Genomic DNA, 25,122 nt, shown 5'->3' on the forward strand with positions numbered 1-25,122 from the left:
TAGTGGAACATAGTAACAGAAAAATCTCTTTATGCTTAGTCAGTCCATGAAGATACTGGAATTTGGGGAACAGGATAACATGATTATGACTAAGAGTTAAGCAGACACTCATGGCAAAGTGGGCCATGAAGACACCAGCCACAAGGAACAGTTTGTTTTGCAAATTTTACCGTGGTGTAGGAAGAGGAACAGCATCATGGGAGTGATGACAGACCACTGCTTTCAGCCAGAGAAAAGCAAAATTAAAATAAAAGCCTTCACAATGGGAAAGTTACCATTCAAAGCATCAAGGTCAGCAGAGATCAGTAGGATAGCAAAGAATATTTGAAATTATATTCAGGGAAGACACCAAAGTTAGCTTCTTCTACAGTGAAATAAAATGGAAGAGGTGATAATATTTTTTTCCAATTCCAGACACTTGTAGATTTAAGATTTAACATCTTTTACAAGAGGCTTTTAGTGTAAACAAAATGAATGAACCCTGTCAACTCTTCAATGCAGGAGAGTGAGAAGCACTGAATTTTCACCATGGTTTCCTTTCATAAGTAAATGAGGAAAGAAAAACATCAAAATTTTTACCACTGAAGTGCTCTCTGCTGAGGCTGTGGAGGCTCTGCTGTAATGTCCTTACATTAGAGAGGTCATGAGGTGTTTGGAGCTTTTCAGGAGCACCTTAGGCAGAACTTTTTCCAATGGGATAATTGATGAACAGTTGATCTCTGTCTCTTGGGGCAGGGGTACAGGCTAGATGAACTCTCCACATTCCTTCCAGTACAATTTGTGCTCCTTGACTAGTTTTTAGCCACAAGATTCCCTTCATTTCATAAAACAAAGATTAAATTTCCTTTGCTGCTCCATAAACTGTAATGGTCCTGAAAATACTCAGGGAATTGGCATTTTCTAAGAAGAAAAATATCTAAGCACTTGTTTAGTGACTCTGTGTTGTCCTTGTTTAGTGCCTCTGTCTTAAGGCTGTCTCAGTGGAAGATCCCTGTGCTGGAAACACTGAGGAAGGGCCTGGCTTGGTGTGCAGAGCAGCAGGACTGAGCTGTGCCCATGCTCCAACAGCATCTTCAGGATGATGATTAACAGATTGGGGAGAAAAATGACTGGGGAGAATTTGGGACTTCTGTGAAAGAAGAGAGAATTTAATCCTAGAAACAAGGGGAGTGTGAGACAAAATAGCCAGAGCCCTTCCTAACACTCCAGATCTAAGTGCAAACCTTCATCCTTTTTGGAGTCAATCCCTTTGCAGGGATTTGCACCAAGATGCAGAACACCTGAAGCTGTCAACACTCTCATTTCCACCCCATCCACAAGACCTTTCATTTTCCACAGGACATTTTACAGTGTCCCCTGAGCATCTTTACCTCTCTGGCTGCTCTTTCTCCAGCCTGGACAGCCCCCTCCATGTACCCACTCCACTCAGTGGCTGTCTCTGTGCCAGCAAAATAGATCCTGCCAACGGGCTGCCGAATGATCCTGCAGGGAAAAAGCAAAAAGTCACATCAGCTGATCAGGAAAGAACAGAAATAGCTGGGCTAATGTTGGAATAAAAGTGTTTTAAATGGTAGCAAGCACTTGAAGATAATAGCACTGAGTGCTATTGAGCTGGAGGAGGAGTCTGGTTTGCATTTAATTTCTTACAGTGTTCACATTTTTTAAATGTTTACAGTGTTCATAGGTGAAAATGACAACTATGGGTGAAAAGGACAGCTATTTTGAGATGGGACCTGCATTATCTCACAGTTCCAGCCTGTGGCATAAGTACCAGTGCCAGGCATTGCTGGCCCAGTGCACCATTCTGAAATATATCCCCATAATATTTGAAGCAAAAAGTAAATAAACAAAAAGCATTGTTTTAACTCTATTTTTGCCAGAATCTATAATAATTATAATTTTCATTCAAATACCATTTTACTTCAAATACCCCCCATAAGCTCTTTGTTACAACTGCTTTATTGCTCTCAGTTACTTTTAAATTATAAGAACTGAAACTTTGAAAGTATGTCTCTTCTACCACATTAAAATCTGTGTATCTAAATCCAATCATGAGTCTGAAGTAACTGAAGTATTTTTTTTCCCTTGGTAAATCTTATTTTCATGCAAAAACTTAAGTGGGAGAGGACTGTATACAATGGCACACTGATCACTATATTAAGCTTTCACTGCTAAAAAACAGGAATGATCCAAAGAAATCACTCATTATCATCAATGTCAGCACGAACTCTCTGTCAGTATTTTTAAATCATCAGCCAAAGGTGTGCTTGAAATGGTTACACTAATCTCAAATACCCAAAGCCATTTTTGTAGGCAGACTGTGGAATCTTCCCAACTCCCTTCCCAAAACCTCCTCAGCTGAGCTCACCAAATAACAGGAGAGGATAAAGGCCCCTAAAGATACTGCACTCATCCATCAAAAAGCCCAACAGAGACAAGTGGAAGGTTATCCCATCTGCTCAAAGCATCCCCCAGTGATCTTAAAGGTATAAAGTGAACAGTGACAGAGGATTTATGACCCTTTCTGAGGATATTTATTAACTGGGTCTTATCTTACCACTCCAAAGCCCACTATAAATAGACACTGTACCTTCCATACTGAGTCATTATGCCTGGTGGGAAGTAGGCTGTGTAGCAGCCCCCAGAATACTGCTCTTCACACCAGTTCTTCTCTTCATAGTGCACGGGCTGTAAAACAGAGATTAATGCACTCAGGGAAAGGACAAAGTCTCAAGGAAGTTAATAACAGAACTGAGGAAAGAGCAGAGAAGAACAGCTTATCATTTGTTGCATGTCAATGCAATTTCTGACAAGATGAGCACATTTAACAAATCTCTTAATGCAGCATGAATGCAACACAATAATCTCTATTTTTTTAAAAATAGGAATATGCTGTCTAAAAAACTAGTTAATCTGGCCATTGTAGAGCATAATCCTCTTAATCTGTCAATGTTAATTTATACTTTATGCACAAATTTATGCTTTGAGCCATGTAAAGCAAAATTAACCCCCAGTGTATACAGTTGTAATACTTGTAATGTGTACATTGGGAACAAATATGCACTGTTAAAAATGCAAAGTGTGGCACTTGTATGGTTCTGTGTGCAACGTTGTTGTGTTGAAAATCATGTGTTCTCCAGATTGGTGCCTACAATTTCTAAACCTGTAAAATTGTTCTTAAAAGTGTAAGTGGCATTAATCACATAATCTAAGTGTGAGATCACACAAACCCCAACAGTCATTTACCTTTCTAGGGAAGGGAAGGGAAAGCAAAAATTAAAACAACCCAACACGTGCAGCAGTGGATCTGAACTCGTAAGAGAGTAGACATGACATGGGCAGAGAGGGAAAGCAAGCCTGTCACAAGTGCCAGCAGCTGAGGTTTATGTGGCAAGCACTGAGAATCCCACCCATGGAGCTGGACAAGAAAATATCAACAAAAACAACTTTTAACATTTCATTAATGTTCATACAGCTCATTCTTATCCTCACTGTCAAACCCAACCCAAGGCTTGCCATAATCCTCTCTTCATTCCTCTAGTGAGGGCAGCAGGCAGCTTTTCCAAAGGAACATTTTCCAGAGATTTTGTGCTTACATGTAAAGCTTCCTCTGATCCCAGAACCTTTGCATAGAGCTCACACAGCCTCGTCTTCCTGCGAGAGAAAAGCAACAGAAGGCTTCAGTGTGAGGAGAGAAAACAAATCAGTTCTAATATACCCTGCTTCTATGAGGACAAGTATTGTATCTGCTGGAATTTGAGGTTCCAGCTTTTTAGGATCTATCCCAGTTCATCAGCCTCTGGATCACTAAAAATAATCCAAGCTCCTGTGCTGAACACATGCTGCTTTTCCAGCAGTTTTGCAAGCTGTTCTCTTAAGATAACTTCAAGTAGCCCAAATCCTCAAATTATCCAAATGGTCCCCAGGCTGCCAGGAAAAAAAGTATTAAGGCATTGCACTTTTTTGTCTTGGCACATAGTCTAACTTACAGTTTGTTCCTACAAAGATGCAGGTCTCAACATACTGTGGCTCTCAGGGAATCAGTACTTAATTTCTGTTTATATAAAATTTCCTGGTTTATGTTTATGAGTCTATAAATCATTGAATATACTTCATTCTGTAGCAAACCCCAAGTGCAATTAAGTTTGTTCCTACAAGCCCTTGGATCTTACTCATAGCCATGCTGCACCAATTCCCAAAAGCAAGAAGATCAGGATGAAATAACAATTATAGAAAACAAAAACAGCTCTGGAAAGACATTTAGTTCAGGAAGAAAATCCAGTGCTCCACGAAAAGCCATGCTGGGCACAGAAATACAGGAGTCCCATCTCTGTAATTGTGAGGGCCACCCTATAAAAGCACATGAGGAAAGCATCCATAACTGCTGTGAGCAACCCAGCCCTGCAGGAGCCCAGCTAGACCCATGAGCAGCTGAACTCAAAGGAAGAGGAAAGAGGATGGAGAGAAACAGGATGACTTGAAGGGCCTTGAGGGTGTCCTCACATGCAGGTTGGAGCTTGAGCAAGAAAGTGAAGGTTCTACAGCTCAGGAGGAGCTGTGGCCCTGGGGCAGTGCTGCTGCTGGCTGGTGTCAAGCCCTGCAGCAGCAGGGGAAGGAAAGAGCCCCTTCCTTTTGCAATGGGGCACAGGACAAGGGTCAGCCTGCTCCAGGAAGGCTCAGAGAGCTCCAGGACCTGAATATGAACATTCCTCTGCAGTCAGGGGTGACACAAATCCAGCAACAGCCATAAGGAAAAGAGTGATTTCCCAAATTCTCCATAAGTGAGGTGAGCACTGTGCCCTGCAGACCACCAGCACCTACCCAGTGTCTGAACACAACAAAGTTATTTCAGCAGCAGGATCCAGCCCAGCCTCTGCTGAGGTCTGCCCACCACCTCTCACAAATGCCATCAATTCCTCCTTTCAGGGCAGGTCAGAAACCCCACAGGGCTCCACAGGAAAGGGAGTTATCACCTTGGGACTCATCTGCTCCTCTCAGCACCATGGCAGGGATGAGAAAGATCCCTCTAGACCTGCCTGTGCCCTGTCCCTTTTCCACAATGACTTGCAGAGCCTCCAGGGAGCCTGGAATTGGCATTACAGTGACAGGTATGCCAGATACTGTCACTTGTGGCCAACTGCAGGGCTCCATGAAGGTGCAAGTTCACAGATGTGTGCTGAGTACTTTGCAAACACACATTAGTTAGTCTAAGATAGCTGTGCAAAGAAAAATATCAAGCTTCAGGTCAAGGGCATCTTCAGACTCTTAAGTGTAGACATTGGAAGGAATTATTCATTAGTAATAGAGTGTTATTTGACAGGAAAAATAAACCCAAATGAGCAAACAAAACAAAACCAAACCAGCAATTTCTAAAAGATTGAATTGTATCAACATAAATCAATCACTGAGGACATTACCCTAACAAGAGCAATCTTTGCATCTTGCTGGTCTCTCTGCAAGATTTGCACTTTTTGTCCAAGAGAAGCTCAAATAAATTCTTATTAATGGATTTATTAATGTCAGCATGGAACATAATAGCACTACATGGAATATGCAGTGAGTAAAATCCTCATTCCTTGGCTTTGGGCTCAGCTGTGAAATTGCTATAAGCACTAAATAAGAGGAAAGTTATGCCTGGAGCTACCAAGGTAGGGTCACACTGTGCCCAGTGTGGAAGAAGTGCACATGCAGACACTCAGCTCTTTTCCTGGTCTCTTATTCCACAGCAGGGTGTGATGCCATGGCCTTCACTGCACAGCTCTGAAAGGCAGGGAGCAGTCTCACCCCTGGTGCTGACTGTGGTCAGTGGTGTCTCTGCAGCCTGAGCCGACCACCTGTGTGAGTTTCAGAGTCTCTGTGTCCAGCCCAAGCACCAGAGAAAGAGTCAGGAGACTCTTCTGTTGTTTCCAGAGTTGTTTATTTTATCTAATCTAAAAGTTCTTTCTCTGACCAGCCAAGGTCCTTCCAGCAGGTCAGCCCAGGCACACTGCCTGCCCCTGGGATGGCATTATCTTTTTATACTAAAAACGACATAAACATTATTTACAATTATCTTCCAATACCTATCACTGATATTGTACAGTCTGGTTCTACTCTAAACCAATCCAAATGTGCCAACATCACCTAAAGGATGGATGCCACGAAGGAGGAAGAAGGACAGAACACGCCCAAGTTCCTCCATCTTGACCCCAGACCCTTATAAACAATCTTAAAAACCTACTTTTTCACCTTATAATAATCTAACTTACACTCTACTTATTTTTTGTGACTTGTAATTCTTCATGTAAGGGTGGTAGTTTTTCCCAGGGAGAGAAATAAAAGGCACAGGGGTTCTGGGCACTGTGCCAAGGCTCCTGAGCCCCCTGCCTGGGTCTGGAGCCATCCAGGGAAGCCAGAGGGATGTCTTGGGTTCCCACACCTGACCTGGGAAGTTTACTCCCTTCATCTGGCTTATCTGTAAAAAGATTTCCATCCTCTCCCACAACTTCAAGTCATGATTTAGGACAGCTGCCACAGACTCTACATCCTACATTTCACGGCCAAGGATTACCAAAGCCCTCACCCTGTCCTCAGCACGATGCAGGGAGAGCCCAGGTTGTGTTGGTAGGTGAGCACAGATCTCAGCAAGGTACACCCTCTGCAGGTTGCCACAAGAAGCCTTTGCCCAGAAGAGACTCAACTGCAACTCCACAGCCCTCATGTAAACTATACAAACCAGTTGTACCCTGAGTGTGCCCTGGGAGATGGTCTGGGCTCATGCTCTGCCTTCTCCTGGACCCCCAATTCCACTGGAAGGAGATCTGTGCTCCTGGGGAGGACAGGAGCTGCCCTGCAGCCCAGCAGGTTCCTGCCTTTTCTGGCCAAGACTCCTGGAGCCAGAGGCAGCCCTGCACCAGGGCACAGCCAGCATGGGTCAGAACCATTCCTCACCAAAGCAAAGCCCCTCCTCATCTAAAGCCTCTTCCCCAAAAGACAAGAGTTCAAAACTGCTGTATGAAACTTGGCTGTTGGAAGCAGCACAGTCAGGTAATTGTGCCAGTGCTTTCAATGCCCAGGGAAAAGGATGGTGCCTTGCAAACAGCCAGGACAAACCCTAATTTCATAGGAAAAAAAGCTGTTCTCAAAGGCTGCAAATGCTCATCTGAGGGCATTGACACGCAGTGAAAGACATCATTTGGTGTTTAGGATGGCTCGAAATGCTGGGCACACTGGGTTTCAGAATACCTGTGTGGTTTTTATCATCTGGCACCTGCTGGGCTCTATCTCCAAGCCTCAGTGCTGGTCCATTCCTGCCAAAATTAAAAGGGCTCTGTGGTACCAGGCTGTCATTTGAAAAGACTGGGACATAAACAGCTCCATTTAGACCCATTATCCACAGACTGCCAGACTATCTGAGACAACTGCATCTTCCCTAGTTAGGCCAGCTATTACTGTAAAAATGTTTACTTGGGCACAGTGTTCCTTTATCGTGCTTTAATATCAAATGTATTTTCTCCCTGTCAAACCAAGGCTCTCCTCATCATCCACAGTTTCTACTTGCAGCTTTGATTTGATCAGATACAGTGAATCAGTGAGATGGAAAATAAAAAATCATTACTTTATAAATTCTATTTTAGTAATATACCAAAGAGCACTACTCCATGCAGAGATTTGTTTCAAGAAGACAGCAAAATGACCTTCATCTGTGCCTGAAGGGAGTTTTTTTCCCCACACTGAGGGTGCAGAGGTGGAGGCAGCTTTCTGATCCCTTTGTGATGCTGAAGCTTGCTCATGGCAGCTACAGGTTCAAGTTGCACTGAGTTACAGACACTGAAAGGACCCTCCAGGGTGAACAGAGAATAAAGATAAAATCAAACACAGAGGCCAAACCTTTCCCTCCTGACAAGCTTCCCAAGAGCTCAGGGCTCCTGCAGGAAGCCAGGGAGGCAGCAGGGGGAGAGGAGGCTGGTCCTGGACACCTTCCTGCAGAAAATCTACACTGCTTTCATATTCAGCACCTTAGAGCTGCTCCTTATCAAGAGTCACACAAACAGAGAAGCCTTGTGGGAAAATAAGAATCAGGACCAGAGAGTTTCCAAAGGGCAAGAGCTATGTGGGAATTCTGTGGGTCCTTCATCCAAAAACAAGTAAGGCATCTTCTTCCTTAATGTCTACCTATTGGCACAAGGTTACAACTTCCTTCAAATCAGGGCATTTTCTTTCTGCTCTGGTCATTTATAACAAATTTTTGACTCAAATTCCACACAGATCTCCAGGCTTTGTACTTACCTTTCTTCTTTTGTGAGACCTGCCAGTCTTCTGCACTTCCGAGCAAGAATGAAGCTGTAAGACCAAAAACAATTTACTCCCATTATGCTCCTACATTTCCTGCATTATTTAAAATGCCAATAACTTATGATGAGATGCTGTGATTCACAGTAATAGCTTTAGGGTGTCTAATAAAAAACATCCATTTCACCTCTCTGCATAATTCTCTACCTGCTGCTTGCAGGACTCATTCAGGGAGGAACCACTCTGAAATTCATGTTAGAATATTTGCATGAGCTGTTTCCCAATTACTTTAATTTTATACAGCCTTGGGTGCAGGCATATAGCCATAACATAAAACGTGGGATTGAGCTGGAAATCATATTTTAATAAAACTTTTAAGACTGATCATATTCTCTTGTTGCTAAAATAACCAGGACAAAATAAAATTTAATTCTAGAAAACAAATTTTCATTTAAAGAACTGAAGTACATGGAGAAAATATTAAATTTTTGCAATCATTCTCTTCTTTCTTCTATTTCCTTTAATATTCTCCAAGTTTGTACTTTGCCACAGAGGCAAAAGATAACAGTGATAAAAAGTAGAAAGAGAAAATTTAATTTTTTTTAATTAGCAGTGATATCAGAGAGGAAAATTTTGAAGTAAAACAATCATAGAACATCATCATGCACTGAGAAACTCCATTTTTAATTTTTTTAAGTATTTCCTTTCAGAAGTATCAGGTTTTCCTCTTCAATTGTTGCCTCTAAGACAAAATAAAAAGCATTAACTAGACAAGACACTTTCTTTGTCCCTTACCCTATTATGGCAGGAAAGCTGCCATCAGGCTTAGTGTCATCAAGTGTTAGACCAATTGCAGCATCCTCATCTTCAATGATCATGGTGCCACAATACCCTGGTAAGAACAGTCATGATCCATGAATCAAAACACAGGAGCTTCCAAAAAGTTGTAAAATTCTCAGTCACCTCCATCTGATCCATCCCAAGACTAATAGCTAGAACATGATAGGATCCAGAACTCTCAAGTTTATTTGTAAAGATGGTGGGTGGATGATATTTATAGGTAAACAGATGTGAGCTCATTATAGCCAATAATGAGAAGTGGGAGTTACTGCATTGCAGTTTGCCTTGGATTCAGTAAATTCCAAACGAGGAGCTATGATGGAAGCATTCAGCATGTAAGAAGAGCCCAGGATGACTAGCCCAGATGGAGATGTCTGTGTGAAGACACCTTCAATTAATGCTGACCAGTCCATCCAAAAAGCAGAACTTTTGTAGACCCTTCCATCACACATCACTTGTACCTTACATCCCTGTACAAATGAGAGGGGCTCATCTCACACCTAGGTGCCACTCAAGGAGAGGACAACTGAACAACCAAGGCAATAAGCAACAGGCATGAATTCTCCCTTCATGACTACCTCCTTTTTTTATTCCCTCATCCATTCTCTCCTCCCAGCTGATCTCTCAAGTTTCTCTCACAGGGGAATGCAAAAATGGCATAGGAGAATATAAAGTCTCCTTCTGAGGTTTAGCTTGCTCTGAACAAAGAGTCTGTTCTGTTGCCAGGTACCCTCTTCCCTCTCTCTGTCACTACTATTCCTTTCAATTAAAATGCAATACCCTTCTTCCTCCAGAAAGTTTCCTTGTAGTACACGATGCACTTGATGACTGAGCCCATGGGGATTCTGTTGATGAGCTGGTTCCTCATTGGGGGCAAAGGTGGGTTGAAATGAATCTTCAAACACAGAGCTGGGGGAATGGCACTGATCACATATTTGCCCTGGAAAAGAAATTATCTGTAAGCCAAATAGCTTCTCCCCTACTTCAGCCCAAGTATACTGCTCTAATGGTCTTGGCAGGCATCTGGAGAGGCTGAAGAGTGTATCTTGTGAAGCAATTTTGGCATTTAGCATAAGAATTGCAAAACTAAACCCTCACAAAATCCTGCTCATTAAATAACAAACAAGCTTTACATAAACAGCCATCTGTGCAAATGATGGGCAGCTGCCCTTCCCCTGGTGTTTAAAAGAAAGCACTGTGCCCTAAGAGAGTCCACTGGTCTCCTCTCCATATGGACTCCTCTGTTACAACTTGGAAGCAAAACTTGCAGTGTTTTTCACTGAAAGTTTGTTGCTAAATTACATTTTACACCTTACAATTACCCTCTAATTCAGAAAACAGCTAAACACAAAGAGATGCCAGGAAAGGAGAAGTCTGAATCCACACTTTGCTTTTAGGCATCACTTCAAAGCTCCTACATTGCTGTTATTTCAGGACAATGAGAATGTCTGACTTTCTGTCACAGTCACTTAAATCTCTGCATTTTCGTGCAGGACTTTGGAGAAGTCAAATAGGAGAAGCTAAAGGTTTTGTAGCCACTGTCCTAGTTACAATGTAAAGATGTGCCCAAAAGTATGTATTCTATCACCATCTGCTGAAACTGGGTGGGGCAGTGATCCTTATCTCCATGGGAGATATTCTCTGCTAATGGGCCATCTGTTAAAAACCAGGTGGGCAGTGGTTTTTTATCTTTTCACAACCCATCCTTCCTCCAGGGAGATATCTCCTGTTAATGGCCATTGAGTGCATGGCTGATAAAATTACATCATTCCATTGGGAGTTGCTCCACCCAGGGGGAGGAGCCAAGCCTTTCCTACCTAGATAAAAACTGAGATTTGGAACACCAAAGCAGCCCTTACCCATTGGGTTATAGAGGAAAACCTGACCCTTCTACATCATCACTGGATCTTCAGAGTAAAACTGCACCTTCTAGAGGACACTGCTTCAACTGAACCACATCTGTCACTGCAGGAGGATGCAGCCACCATTTAATGGGACTGCTACCACCATGCTAACTAGCAGGGTGTCAGGTTGTATTCTGCCTCTGTCAGTGGTTTTTCTTTTGTACTACAGCATGTATTTTATTTTTCTCTTCTTTTCCTATTAAATTGTATCTCTGACTTAGAGTCTCTCACTGGTTTTGCTTTCAAAACCACTACAGCCACCCATCCCAGCACTAATGCTCTCTTTCTGGACATGCCAGTACCTCATACAGCTCATGGTCCAGGGTTTCCACGATGACACTGTCCCCAGACTGGTCGATGCGCACCACCGGCTTCCTCAGCCTCACGCACCCGCCCAGGCGCTCCATGATCTTCTCACTGATCTGCCCAGAGCCCCCAACAAACTTTCTCTCCTGAAACACAGGAATGACAGCTCAGCACAGTGCCTGTGGAGTGTGTATCATCACAGGCATTCCTCTTGGCATTCAAAACAAACCCCCTTCTTCCATTGTTATCACAACATTTCTGGGAATTTTTGCAGTCTCACTGGACATGTACCCATTTGATTTTCTCTTTCTGTCAGCTTCTCAAATCCTTTCCATATCTGACCACCATTTGAACTCTGGTCAAAACTAAAAGTAATAGCAACCTTGTAAGAAAATTCCTTCTCCAAATGTGGTCTCCAAAAAGATTCTACAGGTCTCTGTGAATCAGCAAGGCTTCTGAAAAGTGCTTAAACCTTCAAACCTTTCTCTGAGTTCACTCATCCCTGCAGAACTCTGTCTGTCAGAAGCAGCAAACCTGATCTTCATAATAAACAACAAGGTGTATGAAGTAACTCACATCAAAAGTGTCTGCTGCAGTACCTAATTCAACTAAAACTCAAATCATCTCTAACATAGCACAGAACTCAAATACTATTTAATTAAACATATTTAACTTAAACTATCCACAGTAATTGCTTATCTATGCATATTTATGCATTTTAATATGTTTAATGTATTTGCATTTTTATTTATGATTAAATAATTAGCATTTCTAAAAATATATCCATTTCTAATACAATTAGTGAAACTTGCACTTCTCAATTAGAAGACGGTTAACAGAATCTTTACTTTCTTCAAATGCAGAAGCAGCTCTAATGTACTAGATTGCAAACATTTCAGAGCAATACCATCTTTAAGCTGGGGTGTTCATTTTCTTTAGACTGATTATAAAATCTTAACAGTGTTCATGCTTGGAAATTTGCATTTTAGGAACCCAGCTCTGGGCCACATTTTCAGTATTAACTTCCAGCTGACATTGCCATCTCCATTCAGTGCTTCTGCAGTGCTAAGGATGGCTTCAGCCTCGTGACAGAAATAAGCATACGTAAAATTTTCTCTTTTCAATGTGGATAAGCAAAGAATATGTTTTAATCTATATCAAAAAAAAAAAAAAAGCCAGATACAAATCTTCTGATCCCTGGAGGCAATGCCCTCGGTAGGGAGCAATCTTCAACACCAGTTTTGCAAGATCCAGATTAAAGAGTAAATGAATAAAACTTGTTATCAGCGTGCTGCTGGCTCAAAAGTCATGGATATCTCTGGACTAAAATAAACCAGCAAAAGAATGAAGTTAAACCAGGGCCTGCCAAGAGCTGCAGGAGGCGATGGCTGGCAGTACCTGTCCCCCGTTGGTCGTTGAGAATATTCTTGTTGTGCCCCCACACTGCTTCACGTACCACAAAAACCAAAGGGCAGAGACCTCGTGGGGTTCAGAAGTGACATCCACATTCACAAACAGAGTTGCAAAACTCTTGGCAGCTCTGCAACAAAGACGAGAAAGCTAGTTAATTTTAAAACACATTAATGCTGACAAGATTGTTCTTAAGTGGCAGGAGCCTCTCTTCGGCAGCCTTTTCGTTCACTGTGGCAGCAAAGGGTTCCTTAGTTGCAGCTGAAGTAAGGAATTATCAGTTCCTTTCATGCAATATTTTTCAAGTAACCCTGCAAAAAATATTAATCAAATGCTGCTGTACTCCAGGCAAATTAAGGGAGACACAAAAGCCCAAGATTATATCATTCTATGCTACTAATGCAAAGTTAGCCTGTCATTCTAGGCTCAGGATTAAGCACAGCAAACCCTCCTGTCTTCACTGGACTCCAAAACCACCCTGTCCCCAGCTCCTGGGTTACAAACCAGATCTGCCTCTCTGTCTGCCACTGCTGAATGCCTGTCCTCTCAAGAAGACAGCACAGAGATTATTCAAAACCTGTCATTAAAGAAAAAAATGTCAGGGGTCTTTTCTAAGCTAATTATCTATTATCTAAAGATCTATGGATTAGTCAGCATCCATTCACTGCCCAGTCCTCTGCTCAGGGAGTTTTGCAGCTGGAACACAACAAGGAAAGAAGTATAAATGGGAAGCCATAGCAGAAGAGACAGCATTCATGCCAGAGTCTGGCAAGGCAAAAGGCAAAAAGGCAAAAGGCAAAAAGGCAAAGGCAACTTTTGGTGGCTCAACTCAGTATTTTAAAGTGTCCTGGTATCCAGTGGCAATGAACACAGAAACAGAAAATTGACATGTGTCTCAAAACGGATCACTGCTTTGTGTCCTGTAACCTGTTCTTTCATAGCAGCTCTACTGAAAATTACTGTACAAGCCTGTAAAAGATTATGGGGTGCATTAAGATAGAGTTAATTGAGGCTCAGGAAATATTCCTCCTGTTACAAATAAATACTTCTCTCTGCCTTCACTCTGAGGAAGAGTTTAAAGAAACATGACTAGGACCAGAAGATGCTCAGTGTAACTGCACTGTAAGTGGTAGAGATGAAGATTCTATAGATGCTTCATATGCAAGGCATTAAAGCCAGTGCAGAATCCACTTCCAGTTGCTGCTTAAAACTTTAAAAAAAAAGAAGTAACTCTAACATGCTACTTCAAAGAGCTCTAGATCTATATAGACAAAGGCATCTTCTTTCCTAAAAATGCAAAGTCCCACTCAAGTACAAAGCTGATCCATTTTGGGTGCATTTCTGAATTCATTCTTGACAGCCAAAAATAATACAGACATTTTTTATAGGTTTTCATCTGTATGAACACATATTGTAAAATACTATCATTTCTATATTTTGCCTAATGTGTATGTATTTATTAATATTTTATAAGCAGATGCTATTACATGGTGGTAGTTACATTCTACCAGATTCTGCCACCTTCTCACATTGCTTTCCAGTTCCTGATGTTTTATCTAGAAATGGCACTGTGATTTCAACCAAGAGCACTCAAGATATTTCCAGCACACAGCTCTAGCCAAAAGCAAACCTGTACAGTCTCTGTTAGATAAGAGGAAAGAGTAGAAGATTGCCCTTCTGGATCATTACCTTCCAGGGTGGGAAGTTTCTGCAGCATTTTACCTCAGTCTTGAACAAACTGAGCAAATCAAGCCAAGATGCACATATAAAATCTGAAAAGCATCTTCAGCTTATGCCAGTATTCAGGTAAAATGTCAAGTCTTATTCCATCAGAGCTGGAAAAAACATGACTGTAGTCACACGAGCCATTGGATATTGAGTGAGCCCCAGTGTGTGGTGTTTTGCTCACTTGCACAGCTGCTCCCCGTGTCCAGGCTCAGACAGCCAGCACAGCTGCCAGCACACATTTCCATTTGGTTTCACTCAATATGGACCATGGTACACATGAAAAAGGATTTCTAAATGCTTCTGTGCAATCATCACTCTGGTGAAAGCAAAGCAAAACTATGAACAAGAAGATTCCAAGTTTTTGGACAACAGCTTGTTGTCCATTAACAATCATGAAACTATAGAATGGTTAAAAAACTTAAAAGTTTCCTTTATCACTTCCAATTTCAACCTCCCTGTCACGGGCAGTGACACCTTCCACTACACCAGGTGGCTTCCAGCCTGCCCTTGAACACTTCCACAGATGGGGCAGCTGCTCTGGGCAACCTGTGCCTTATCACCCTGTGGTAAACAAATTCTTCCAAATAACAAATTTAACCCTGCCCTCTTTCAATGTGAAGCCAGAACACCATGTCCTTGTTTACAGTCCCTCTCCAGCTTTCCTTAGCCCCTTTAGGCACTAGAAGGTGCTCAAATCTTCTCTTCTCCATGCTGAACAATCCTCTCAGCCCATCTTCACAGCAGAGGTGCTCCAGCCCTCAGATCATCTTTGTGGCCCCATCTGGACCCACTCCAAACAGGCCATGATGCTCTCTAGATGCTGCCTGAAGCCATAAAAATGCCCCACAGAAATGTCAAAGACAGCACCAGCTTTAGTGGGCACTGCCAGGATCCTTCACCAAGCTCCAGCTCATGGCAGCCACGTGTCGAATACTCAGCAATTCTGAAGAGGTTATTGTAGAAATCAATCTGCTCTACAGCAACCAGGATTAATGGGCTTTTTATTTTTCCCTTCAGTGAGAAGAAAAACAATCAAACTGCTGTTGAATGACAAGTAAAGAAAACCTGCTTTGATGTGTACATAAAAACAGGAAGCATTTTCAGTTTGCCTGGGTGTATATAGTGCAACAGCTAAACAATAGAATGATGAGTGCTAAAGTGATTTAGTGCTACTGAAAGACAAATGTTATCTTTATAGCACTTTGGTAAAATCAGCTGGTCCAGCAAAGAATAAATGTGCATTGTTCCATCAACAGTTTGATTCAAAAACCTGCTGCAACCATAACATTTTTCTCTTAAAGGCTAAAAAAAGAGTAAAGAGCAGGAAAGTGCACATAATAGATTAGAGTACTACCCATCTTTTCAGAAATAACCCTTCCCAAATACATTTTCTTATTTTCTTTTTTTTTTTGGTCTAAAAAGTTAGGAAAATGAAACAGAATCTACTGAATGTGCTGACAGGTCCATTATTACAGGACTTTCTCACCCTTTTTCTTTAAAAGGGCTGCATTTTAGTGATAGCTACATCTGTTTGCAAAGCAGTAACGCATATTTGGAGCTCTAAGGTATATAAATATAAGCCATTATAGTTCATATTAAAAAGTTTCTTACTTTGTCCAGCATACTTTATCTATGAAATCTTGCATAGTCATTTTGTCCCATTCTTCTGCATGTGGAGCCTTCCATGGAGCTTCGTTGGGAATCTAAGGAGACATAAAGAAAAGCATTTATCATCAAGTGAATGAGTGGCAAAGAAATACAAATAATCTTGCCTTTAAATGCTGATTCAGCCTGCAAATTTCTGGCAGGTAACACAGTGAACTTAACACAGAATTCTTTTAGGGGAGGGGGTTTGTTTGTTTGTTTTAACATTCTTGCCTTTTCTTTAAATTGAAAAATAAAGAACAATTTTAGAGTTAAAATTATTCCATATCTTTCACATTTATCTAGACAAGTAAGAGCAACCTCTTCTCAAATTTTGTAGCTCATTCAATGGAAAACTGGTAAAAACTAGAACAGACAAGTTGAATTTCAAGATAGAAAAGGGCAAATGTTTGAGTTCTGCAAGCCTCTTAAAATATTACTTACCAAATCATCAGGAAAAGTGGTAAAAATCAATTCAATTTATAAACCTTGACATTTCCATATTCAAAAAACCAAAGGGATGTGTGCACACAGCCTCAGCAGCACAGGATTCACAAGAGCTTGCCAAGAGGCCACTCCCAGACGTGCTCTGGCCACCAGTGTGTACCAAAATGTGTGGCTGCTCTTGCCAGCACTGGGTTTGTTCAAGTCAGAGCAGCTTTGCCTGTCTGCACCCCAATCCCTCCCTCTGCCCCTCCTGGAGACAGAGCTGGCTCAGCTGCAGTGCCTCATCCATACCTCTTTCCCCATTTCATCCATGGTCCTCCAGAGGTTGTTGTAGTCCAGAATGGCCAAGGGATTCCACATGGGAGGGAATGGGCCTTTAAAGGGGTAAGATTTACCCTGCAAGATGAAAAACAAACAAAAACATCATTAAAAACCCCAAAAGATAACCATAATCATGGGTTCCATGTGTGGGAAGAGGCACCAGAAGTTTAAGTGCTCACAAAAAGCACAAATTTAATCCATCCACGTGACAGCTTCTGATGGGTCATTGTCTGTGCATGCAGGAACAGGGCAAGGGGCACAAAGTGAAACACAGGAGGTTCCTTCTGAACATCAGGAAATGCATTTTCACCATGAGGGTGCCTGAGCACTTGGAAAGGTGGTATTTGCATGGCTTGTCTGAAGTTTCTTTTGTCTTCACACAGAGCCAGCATTAAAAACACAAAGGAGATGAATTTTCTCGTGTTCAGGCTCGGTTGTTTATTAAATCCTATCTAAAGTACAGAAAGTTCATTAACACTTCTAGCTACCATCTAAAAGTGAGCAAAATGGAGGAGAATCCAGCTAGTTACAAGGTCTTTTAAAGTTAACATTCCAATAGAGAATTAACACCTATACTATTTATGCTTTTGACCCAATAACCAAACTCCTGTGACCCTCAGTGCAGCACTAACCATCCAAACAAAAACTGCTGCCTGAAATCATGAAGAAGAAGGAAGATGAACACTGAGACAACACCCAAAATCCTCCATGTTGTCCCATACCTATTACTATATTGTAAAAACCTCAAATTTAAAACCCTTCACCATGTGAAATCACACAATTCTATTTAACTACACACCCGTGATTTTAACTCCATCACTCAAATTTGGAGTTTTTCCAACGCCTCAGGTCAGAAACAGTGTTCTCCAGGGGGTCAGTGCCAGGCAGTACAGAAAGCTCAAAAACCCAGGTTTCTGGGATCCAGCAAGCACTGGCACTGATTGCCCAGAGTAGTTGTGGTGTTTTCCATCCTCAGAGATCCTCAGAGGTTACCTGAACATGATCCTGGGAAAACAGCTCTGGGTGGTAATTCTGTTATTCCCGTTATTCTGCATGTGCAGTTCAGTGTGATACACAGCTGAATTAGTCAGACTTCAGCAAGTCAGTGCAGAACTGGTACTTTACCTTCAAAGCTTCACATTTGGCACTTCTGGGCAACCAAACACCCTGCAGTAGTGTCACTAAGATTAGACCAAAAAAATGAGGTGAAACAGCGTTGTTTGACTGAGTTGAAAAATTAGCTATCCACTACTGGAAAGCAGATATTTGTTTCTTTATTTATTTATGCATTTTAATTTTTTTTCCTCCTAATTGTTCATGAAAACACTTAACTGTTAATTGCATTTAGCAGTTTGGGTTGTTTTTTTTCTTTCAAAATTGGACAAAAGTAGTTGTGGTAAGCTTTATAAGACACTAAATCATATCTCAGAGACCATCCTGGGGATAAAAATGTCTCAGCCAACCTAAAAATTACCAGCCCCGCAGAAAATGCAGCATTTTCTTATTAGACTTATTCTTCCATCCCAAGACCCCTAGCTGTAAATTACAGAGTGGGACAGTGTGGCCAACATCAGTGTCCAAATTACATCATTCCATATTTAATAGTCAGATTTTTTTGTATCTAAATCTCCATTACTAGATATTTAGAAAGTCTAGCTTAATTGAGAGTGGAAGACAATGGGTAATTTGTGGAGCTGTTTTATTTACATGAGATTTCCCAGGCTGACTATATGGATGGCAGCCTAACAGCTTTGAAAATTCACAAAGAAAGGCTCATTAGCATTATGTGGGTACTTGTTTTTTCACAGTGCATTACAGAGTCCACAAGATATATAAATAATAAAGGCCATATTGCATGCCACAGCTGATTTTTCAAAATTTAGTATAAATTTTATGCAAAATTTTATGTATTAAATATACACTGCACTAGCATGAATGTCAAACAGTAGAAGCACTAACTCTTTTGATGCAGTGCCACACCAATCCATCACTAACAATGTATTCACATTGGCTTAACAAAATCATACTGCACCAAGATTTAATATTTATAACCAGGTAACAACAACAACAGTGTCATTTTGAAGAGAAGTATCCAAAGACTGCTTAGTCACAGAAATGTCAGGCCTAATTTGATTTAGCCTCTTTATTAATGCTGTGAAAGAAGGGAGAGAGAGCACATTATTCAAATCTGCAGGTGTCTGCAAGCACCAGAAGATACAGTAAAAGGGCACAAAGGGATCCTGAAAGACTTTAAACTTGGTCTGGAAATAACAAAATTAAATATAACTTGGAAAAATACTGCCTAATAACTTTGAGGACTTTTAATTCAAAGAGAAGGATACTCAGAAATCAGTAAAAAAACAAAATCAAACCCATGAATAAGAGAAAATTAGTTTGCAAAACTCCCAAACAGATCAGAGAAAGTGAAGAAGAAACTGGTTTTTCACCTAATCTTTACGGACAGAAGACTCTAATGGAATCCTTGTCAAAAACACTGAGGCAATGAAAGTTAGGAAGAAAGCAAACTGCAGAGAAAAGGATTTAATTCTTTGGTAAATGGACAAGAAGTAGCTACAAGGCACCAATTATTGGCCTGAAGAAGTCAGTTTTACTGTGGTTTCTGAAGTCTGGAGCCCTCACTGGTGTCACCACCCTGTAAGTATTCCAAAGCCAGAGCTTATCAGCTTGGTTTCAAGCTCCTGCTATTTCCCAGTTTTAGGTTTATGAAACAAGCACACTGCTGTGCTCAAGAATACCAGGACAGCATCAGAATGGGTTACTCTAATTATTGATTTTGTTCTGAGCTTCCTGTTCTGCCAGAGGCAACCCCAACCCAGCCATCCCCTCTGAGTTAACTCAAGTCTTGAATTCCCAGCAGCGCTTCCTCATGAGCGCACGGCTGAGAGACACACAAACCAAATTTCTGTGCTACTCTTCTTCCATTTCACTGCATTTCAACTGCCAGAAGGAAAACCTTGGCTATGATTCTTGTGCAGGGAGTTGGGGTGGTAAGTCTCATAAAGAACTGGAAAAAACTTCTACCTGAAAAAAAATAAAAACAATCATCAAAGATAGCGAGTTTCCTCTGAAAGTTACTTTCAAGAGCTCCTAAGGCATCTCCCAAGGCCTGATCCTTATTTCTTGCACAAACAAAACTCCAGGAGCTGTCAATCAGAACGTTGTTTGAGAAGAGACTGCCAGACTAGGTTCTACACAGAAACAAAAATAGCAGCAGAAAGAAAGACTACAGATGGCTCTGAGTAGTTACCAACAAACCAAAACATTTCAGCTGCACTTGTGCTGAATTTTCATTTTTGCAAACACAAAAAACTTTTTGATATTTAGGCAAAATTTGCTTATTTGCTGGGAATAGCATTCTCTGTGCCTCCTGGTGGTGTGGAATCTCTAAACAATAACAAGGCACTTGCATGCCCCAAGATGCACAAAACATTTCCTTTTCAAATATTTTTATACCTAAATCAGAGCTGTATAAAGCCGTCAACAATAACCATCCCTTCCAGTAATCTGACATGGGTTTCAACACCAGTTCTATGACACTCAGAAGTATTTCTTACCCCTTTTTTTTATTTGTATATAAAATTTTAGAAGTGATTTCATGATGCCACTTGCAATCCTTCAAAAAACCACAACAGCAGCATCAGCACTTGCAGATCTACCTGCCATTGCATGGATCACTTGCTGCTGACAAAGGCTGCAGTGGGGGCTAAAGCTCACTCAAGAAGCTGAAACTAAAGGGAGGAAACTCGTGCAACCCAGCTGTCCCAGGAATAAACCAGCAGGGAAATGAGAAACCCAGTGTTTGTCACAAACTTTAAAATTCCCAATAGATTTTTCTCCATCTGTTTCACGTCAACCAACATTTGGCTGAGTTACGATGGACCCGTGTAAGTCGTGCAGAAATAAAATCTCTTTATACATCAGGTCTGTTTCAGGTCAAATAGCTGACATAAGAAATGAGTTATTACAGGGGAAAAAACCCCACAACATGACAAGTGAATATCAGTAGCCCCTTGAATACCAGCCCCAGCACTCAGGGGAGCACAGGGACCAGATCTCATGCACCTTGTCCTGTGAAGGTGACAGTGAACAAATGCTTAGCTGAGCAAGGACTGCCAGGAAATATCAGTATCTCCATAGAGTTGGATTCTCAGGAGAAAACCTGCTTTTGCAGGCCCAGGACAACTTCAGGCTCCCCTAAACTTTATGTTCCCAGGTAGTGCCATAGTGAGATGCAGCACTGTGAACTGAAGCCCCTGGTGACAATGATCCATGCATTTTTCATAGCACAGCATAAACATCTTATAAATAAAGTCAGCTCTCACTGAGCACAGATATTCCCTCAGCTAAACCATCTAAACCCTGGACTAACTGATGCTCACTTCACCAAGGCTGTCACTCTGCATTTTAATTCACAGTCACATAGGTTTATTGGCACGTAGTGCCCTCTGCTGATTCACAGCACTGGTACACCACACACACCCTGTTTTCCCAGATAAAATCCCAGTAATGTCATCCACCCAGAGCTCAGGAACTGTAAGAGTCCAAGCTGTGACAAGGAAAATCAGAAACAGAAAAACATCACTTCAGGCTGTAACTCTGTACCTGTCTCAGATGCTGTTTCTTATCTGCTGCCTTATGGAAAAGTATCATTTTGCTTTGGTTTTTTGGGGGGGGATTTTTGGATTTCTTTTGAGGAGGGGTGCGTGTGTGTTTGCTGTTTTTTGGATGTGTGTGTGTTTGTTTTGGGGAGTTTTTTTGGTTGGTTGGTTGGTTTTCTTTGTTTTTAATTCATAACATCTAACAAGGTGTTTTTGAGACTAAGCCTCTTTTATAATCATAATTCGCAAGTAAAAAAAGGCAAGTAGCTGGGTCAAAATGAGAGAGATTTTACAACCTACTTAGAAACTGTAACAGAGCTGAGCTTCATTAAAGCTCCCTTCATTGCAAAACTGCTCAGGATCTCAAATGCTTGGCTGGTTACTATAATATTCTAAAGGTAAGAAGATCATAGGTTAGAAAATATAATTGCAGCAGAAAAAAACATATAACTGATGGTGCAAAGCTAGAGCATGAAGACATGCCAAAACGTCCTCCAAATAGCTTTCAATATTTAATTTGAGTTCATCAGCTGTGGATGCCAACACATCTTGGGAATTTCATTATGAAAACTAATTCCATTTTAAGTGTTGCAGAGCCAGACACAGTGGCTTGAAATATGCATCCTGATAAGGAAAGGAGCTAATTGGGAACAACTCATTTCTGTTGTGTTATGGAAATAAAGTCCATCTTCACTCTGCTGCACTTGTCATGCAATCTGGTAAATACTTGTCATATTTGAAAAAAAGCAGAATTAGAGGAACACCATCAAAGTGATATAGAAAGTGAAATTGAGGATCTTGAGGATCTGCTCTGAATTTAAAGTCTATGTATAACTATACATATACATAAGCACTCGTCCCAATGAGCTCTGAAAATAATTAACCAACTCTCCTTCCTACTAGAAAGAATTTATTTTCTTTCAGACACCAAAAAACACCTTTAGAAAAAACATTAAGGTATCTTATGAAGCACAGATTTATAGGGACTTTGTTTCTAAATACTCTTTATACTGTACTTTGCAGTGGTTTTTAACACCTGAATTAAACCAGTCAACACATGGGATAAAATCAGTTGAAAACTTTTCAGCAATTCTAGATTTAGTTGAAAGAAAAATCTTTCTTCCCTTCTAAAAAGCAGATATAAATGGGGCATAAATAAATGAATACAAAAGAAAAGTGGAGCTTCATTTGAAATAAAGTCTTCAAAAGAGCATCTGCCCACAGTAAAACTGAGTAGACACACTGTCCCACAACTAGAACGTTGGGTTTATGTAGTACATGGCTTTGGGGTCACTAAAAATATGAAAACTTACATAAAATTTTACAGACATGTAAAACCTAGTATGCTCAGCCAGTTGTTCCAGTATCAAATATATATTTCTCTAATTCTGTTTGCCTGTAGACATTAATCAGCTTCTCCAGGAAAACAAAAATCAGTTTTTCCATCATGCAATTGAAGCCTTTCTCCCAGCAACCTCCATTAAACAATCTAGGTGGGAGCGCAAATCCTTTTCCTTGTCTCCTCACAAAGAGACTGTGGAGTCTGGGAAAGCTAAGACTCAAAGATTTTTTTCTCCTCAAATTTAATTAAGAAATGCAGATTTTATTCACAGTTCATTTTTCTTACTGCTTTCATCCTCATGCTGCCATCAGGTCACAGCTTCCAGCCTTCCATTCAATCTTCCTGATCAATAAGCACCCTTTGCAAGACCTTGCTTTACAGTCTCCCTTGACAGAGATCTCTTTGCAGATTTGCTGTCCATAATTGCTTCTTTTAAGCTGCTGTAATACAAATATCTATATTTTAATTTAAAAAGGCCTAATTAGGAAATTTCTTCTTGTGAATATTGCCAGCTGGCTGGCATGGAGAAAAGGGGAAATGCCCCTCTATTAACAGGGCAGGTCCAGTGAGACCAAACAAGTCCAGCTTTTTCTCTACTCCTGCCAAAGCTGCTCCTCACCTCTGACTGGAGGATATCCCTTCTGGGGGTCTGGAAGATGCTTTCACCAATTTGAGCCTGGTCAACCTCAGACTCACTTTTGAAGCTACAAGTGAGTGTGATAATGGCACAGCACCTTGTGGCAGCAATGTCTGCACCCTCATCTGCAGCAAAGAGTTAAAATAACATAGATCTGTGTTCCAATAATGGCATGTGAAACTATCAAGGCCTTGCAGCAATTTAGGAGTCTTTAAATTTACTTGGCTTTCCTTTTAAGACACCAGATGCCCAGCTGCTCCACCACACAGATGTCTTCTTCTCAGTTCCCCAAATTCTTGTTTACAAATAGTCATCATAAGGGGAGAAAACAAAAGACATGAGGCCATTCACCTCACTTAAACTGATATCTACAGTCTTTCCATTCTCTGACTACACTCTAATTGAGATATACAAATAACAATGAAAGCACTTTTATCCAGTAATTCAAAAATCCATTTAAGCAGTTATGTTCTGCACAACAGACTATGCCAGAAGATACTGCCCTTAGACTGCAGACAAGGTGAAAAGCTTAAATAAATCATATTGCTTAGCTTCAGTGCATATGTCACAGATATCACTGAAGAAACACCACTAAATTCTGTAGCTTTAGATACAGCAGTCACTTATCCAGTTGCTAATTAAATCCCAATACAACGTGGCCATCACATTTCTAATTCATGAACAAGACCACTGCAAACTGCATTTTAATAAGCACAACTGTGATGAAAATGAATGACACTCAAGTGAGCTGTAAAATTTTGTTCTGCAAGTCTACTGCAGGTCAGTAGGTAACCTGGCAAAATCAGTGCAGATTTGGAGTCCTGGTAAAAAGTTCTGTGTAAATATTCTGTGTAAAAGTTCTGATTAAATATTCACCTTCACGAGGTGCAGCAGGCAGGGTTCACATTATCACTCTCCCCAGAGCTGGAAATTATTTATCCTTGTATGAAAATGGTGCCAAACTTCAAGTGGGCATGACATGCACTCAGACACCTCCAGAGGGATGAGCATGAGGTACAGTAATTTCATGATTATAAACCACACCTGATTATAAGCCACACATTACAATACAGAGTGTGATAAAAGGTATCTGTTCTATCACCATCTGTTGAGGGTGGGGACAGTGATCCTGATCTCCCTGGGAGATATTCTGCTAATGGGCCATCCATTGAAACCAGGCAGGGCATTGTTCTTTATCTTTTCACAACCCATCCTTCCTCCAGCCAGTCATTTTCTGCTCATGGCCATTGAGTCCCACTGTGGCACTGATAAAATTACTGCATCCCATTGGGAGTTGCTCCAGTCAGGGGGAAGAGCCCAACATTTCTTACCAAGATAAAAACAGAGGGTTTGGGACACTAAGGGAGCCCCTTTCTCCACTGGACTCCAGAGGAAAACCAGATTTCTCCACATCACCACTGGAGCTCCGGAGGGAAACTGCACCTTGTACAGGAGCACTGCTCCAACTGAGCCACATCTGTCACTGCAGGAGGATGCAGCCACCATGGAATGGGACTGCTGCCAACACCCTGCCTGACGGGTGTCAGGTTGTACTCTGACTGTGTCAGGGTTTGGAGTTTGTTTCTTTGTAGTACTGTATTTCTATTTTAATTTCCCTAGTAAAGAACTGTTATTCCTAATTCCCATATTTTT

At 41.1% G+C, this 25,122-nt stretch overlaps 1 protein-coding gene across 1 annotated transcript in view; it reads right to left on the minus strand.

Annotated features, from left to right (window-relative positions):
• The window catches only part of LOC116992530 (amine oxidase [flavin-containing] B-like), a 53,074-nt gene that overhangs the window by 4,946 nt on the left and 23,006 nt on the right, over positions 1–25,122 (minus strand). The window contains exons 4-13 of the mRNA XM_033052265.2: positions 16,842–16,946; positions 16,071–16,162; positions 12,720–12,861; positions 11,318–11,467; positions 9,892–10,051; positions 9,067–9,163; positions 8,269–8,322; positions 3,597–3,654; positions 2,591–2,688; positions 1,371–1,482 (exon numbers count right to left, since the gene is read on the minus strand). Coding sequence (XP_032908156.1) covers positions 1,371–1,482; positions 2,591–2,688; positions 3,597–3,654; positions 8,269–8,322; positions 9,067–9,163; positions 9,892–10,051; positions 11,318–11,467; positions 12,720–12,861; positions 16,071–16,162; positions 16,842–16,946 — 1,068 coding nt within the window. The remainder of the gene's footprint in view (positions 1–1,370; positions 1,483–2,590; positions 2,689–3,596; positions 3,655–8,268; positions 8,323–9,066; positions 9,164–9,891; positions 10,052–11,317; positions 11,468–12,719; positions 12,862–16,070; positions 16,163–16,841; positions 16,947–25,122) is intronic.

This window comes from Catharus ustulatus, chromosome 2 (assembly GCF_009819885.2).
Source record: "Catharus ustulatus isolate bCatUst1 chromosome 2, bCatUst1.pri.v2, whole genome shotgun sequence".
NCBI classification, from domain to species: domain Eukaryota; kingdom Metazoa; phylum Chordata; class Aves; order Passeriformes; family Turdidae; genus Catharus; species Catharus ustulatus.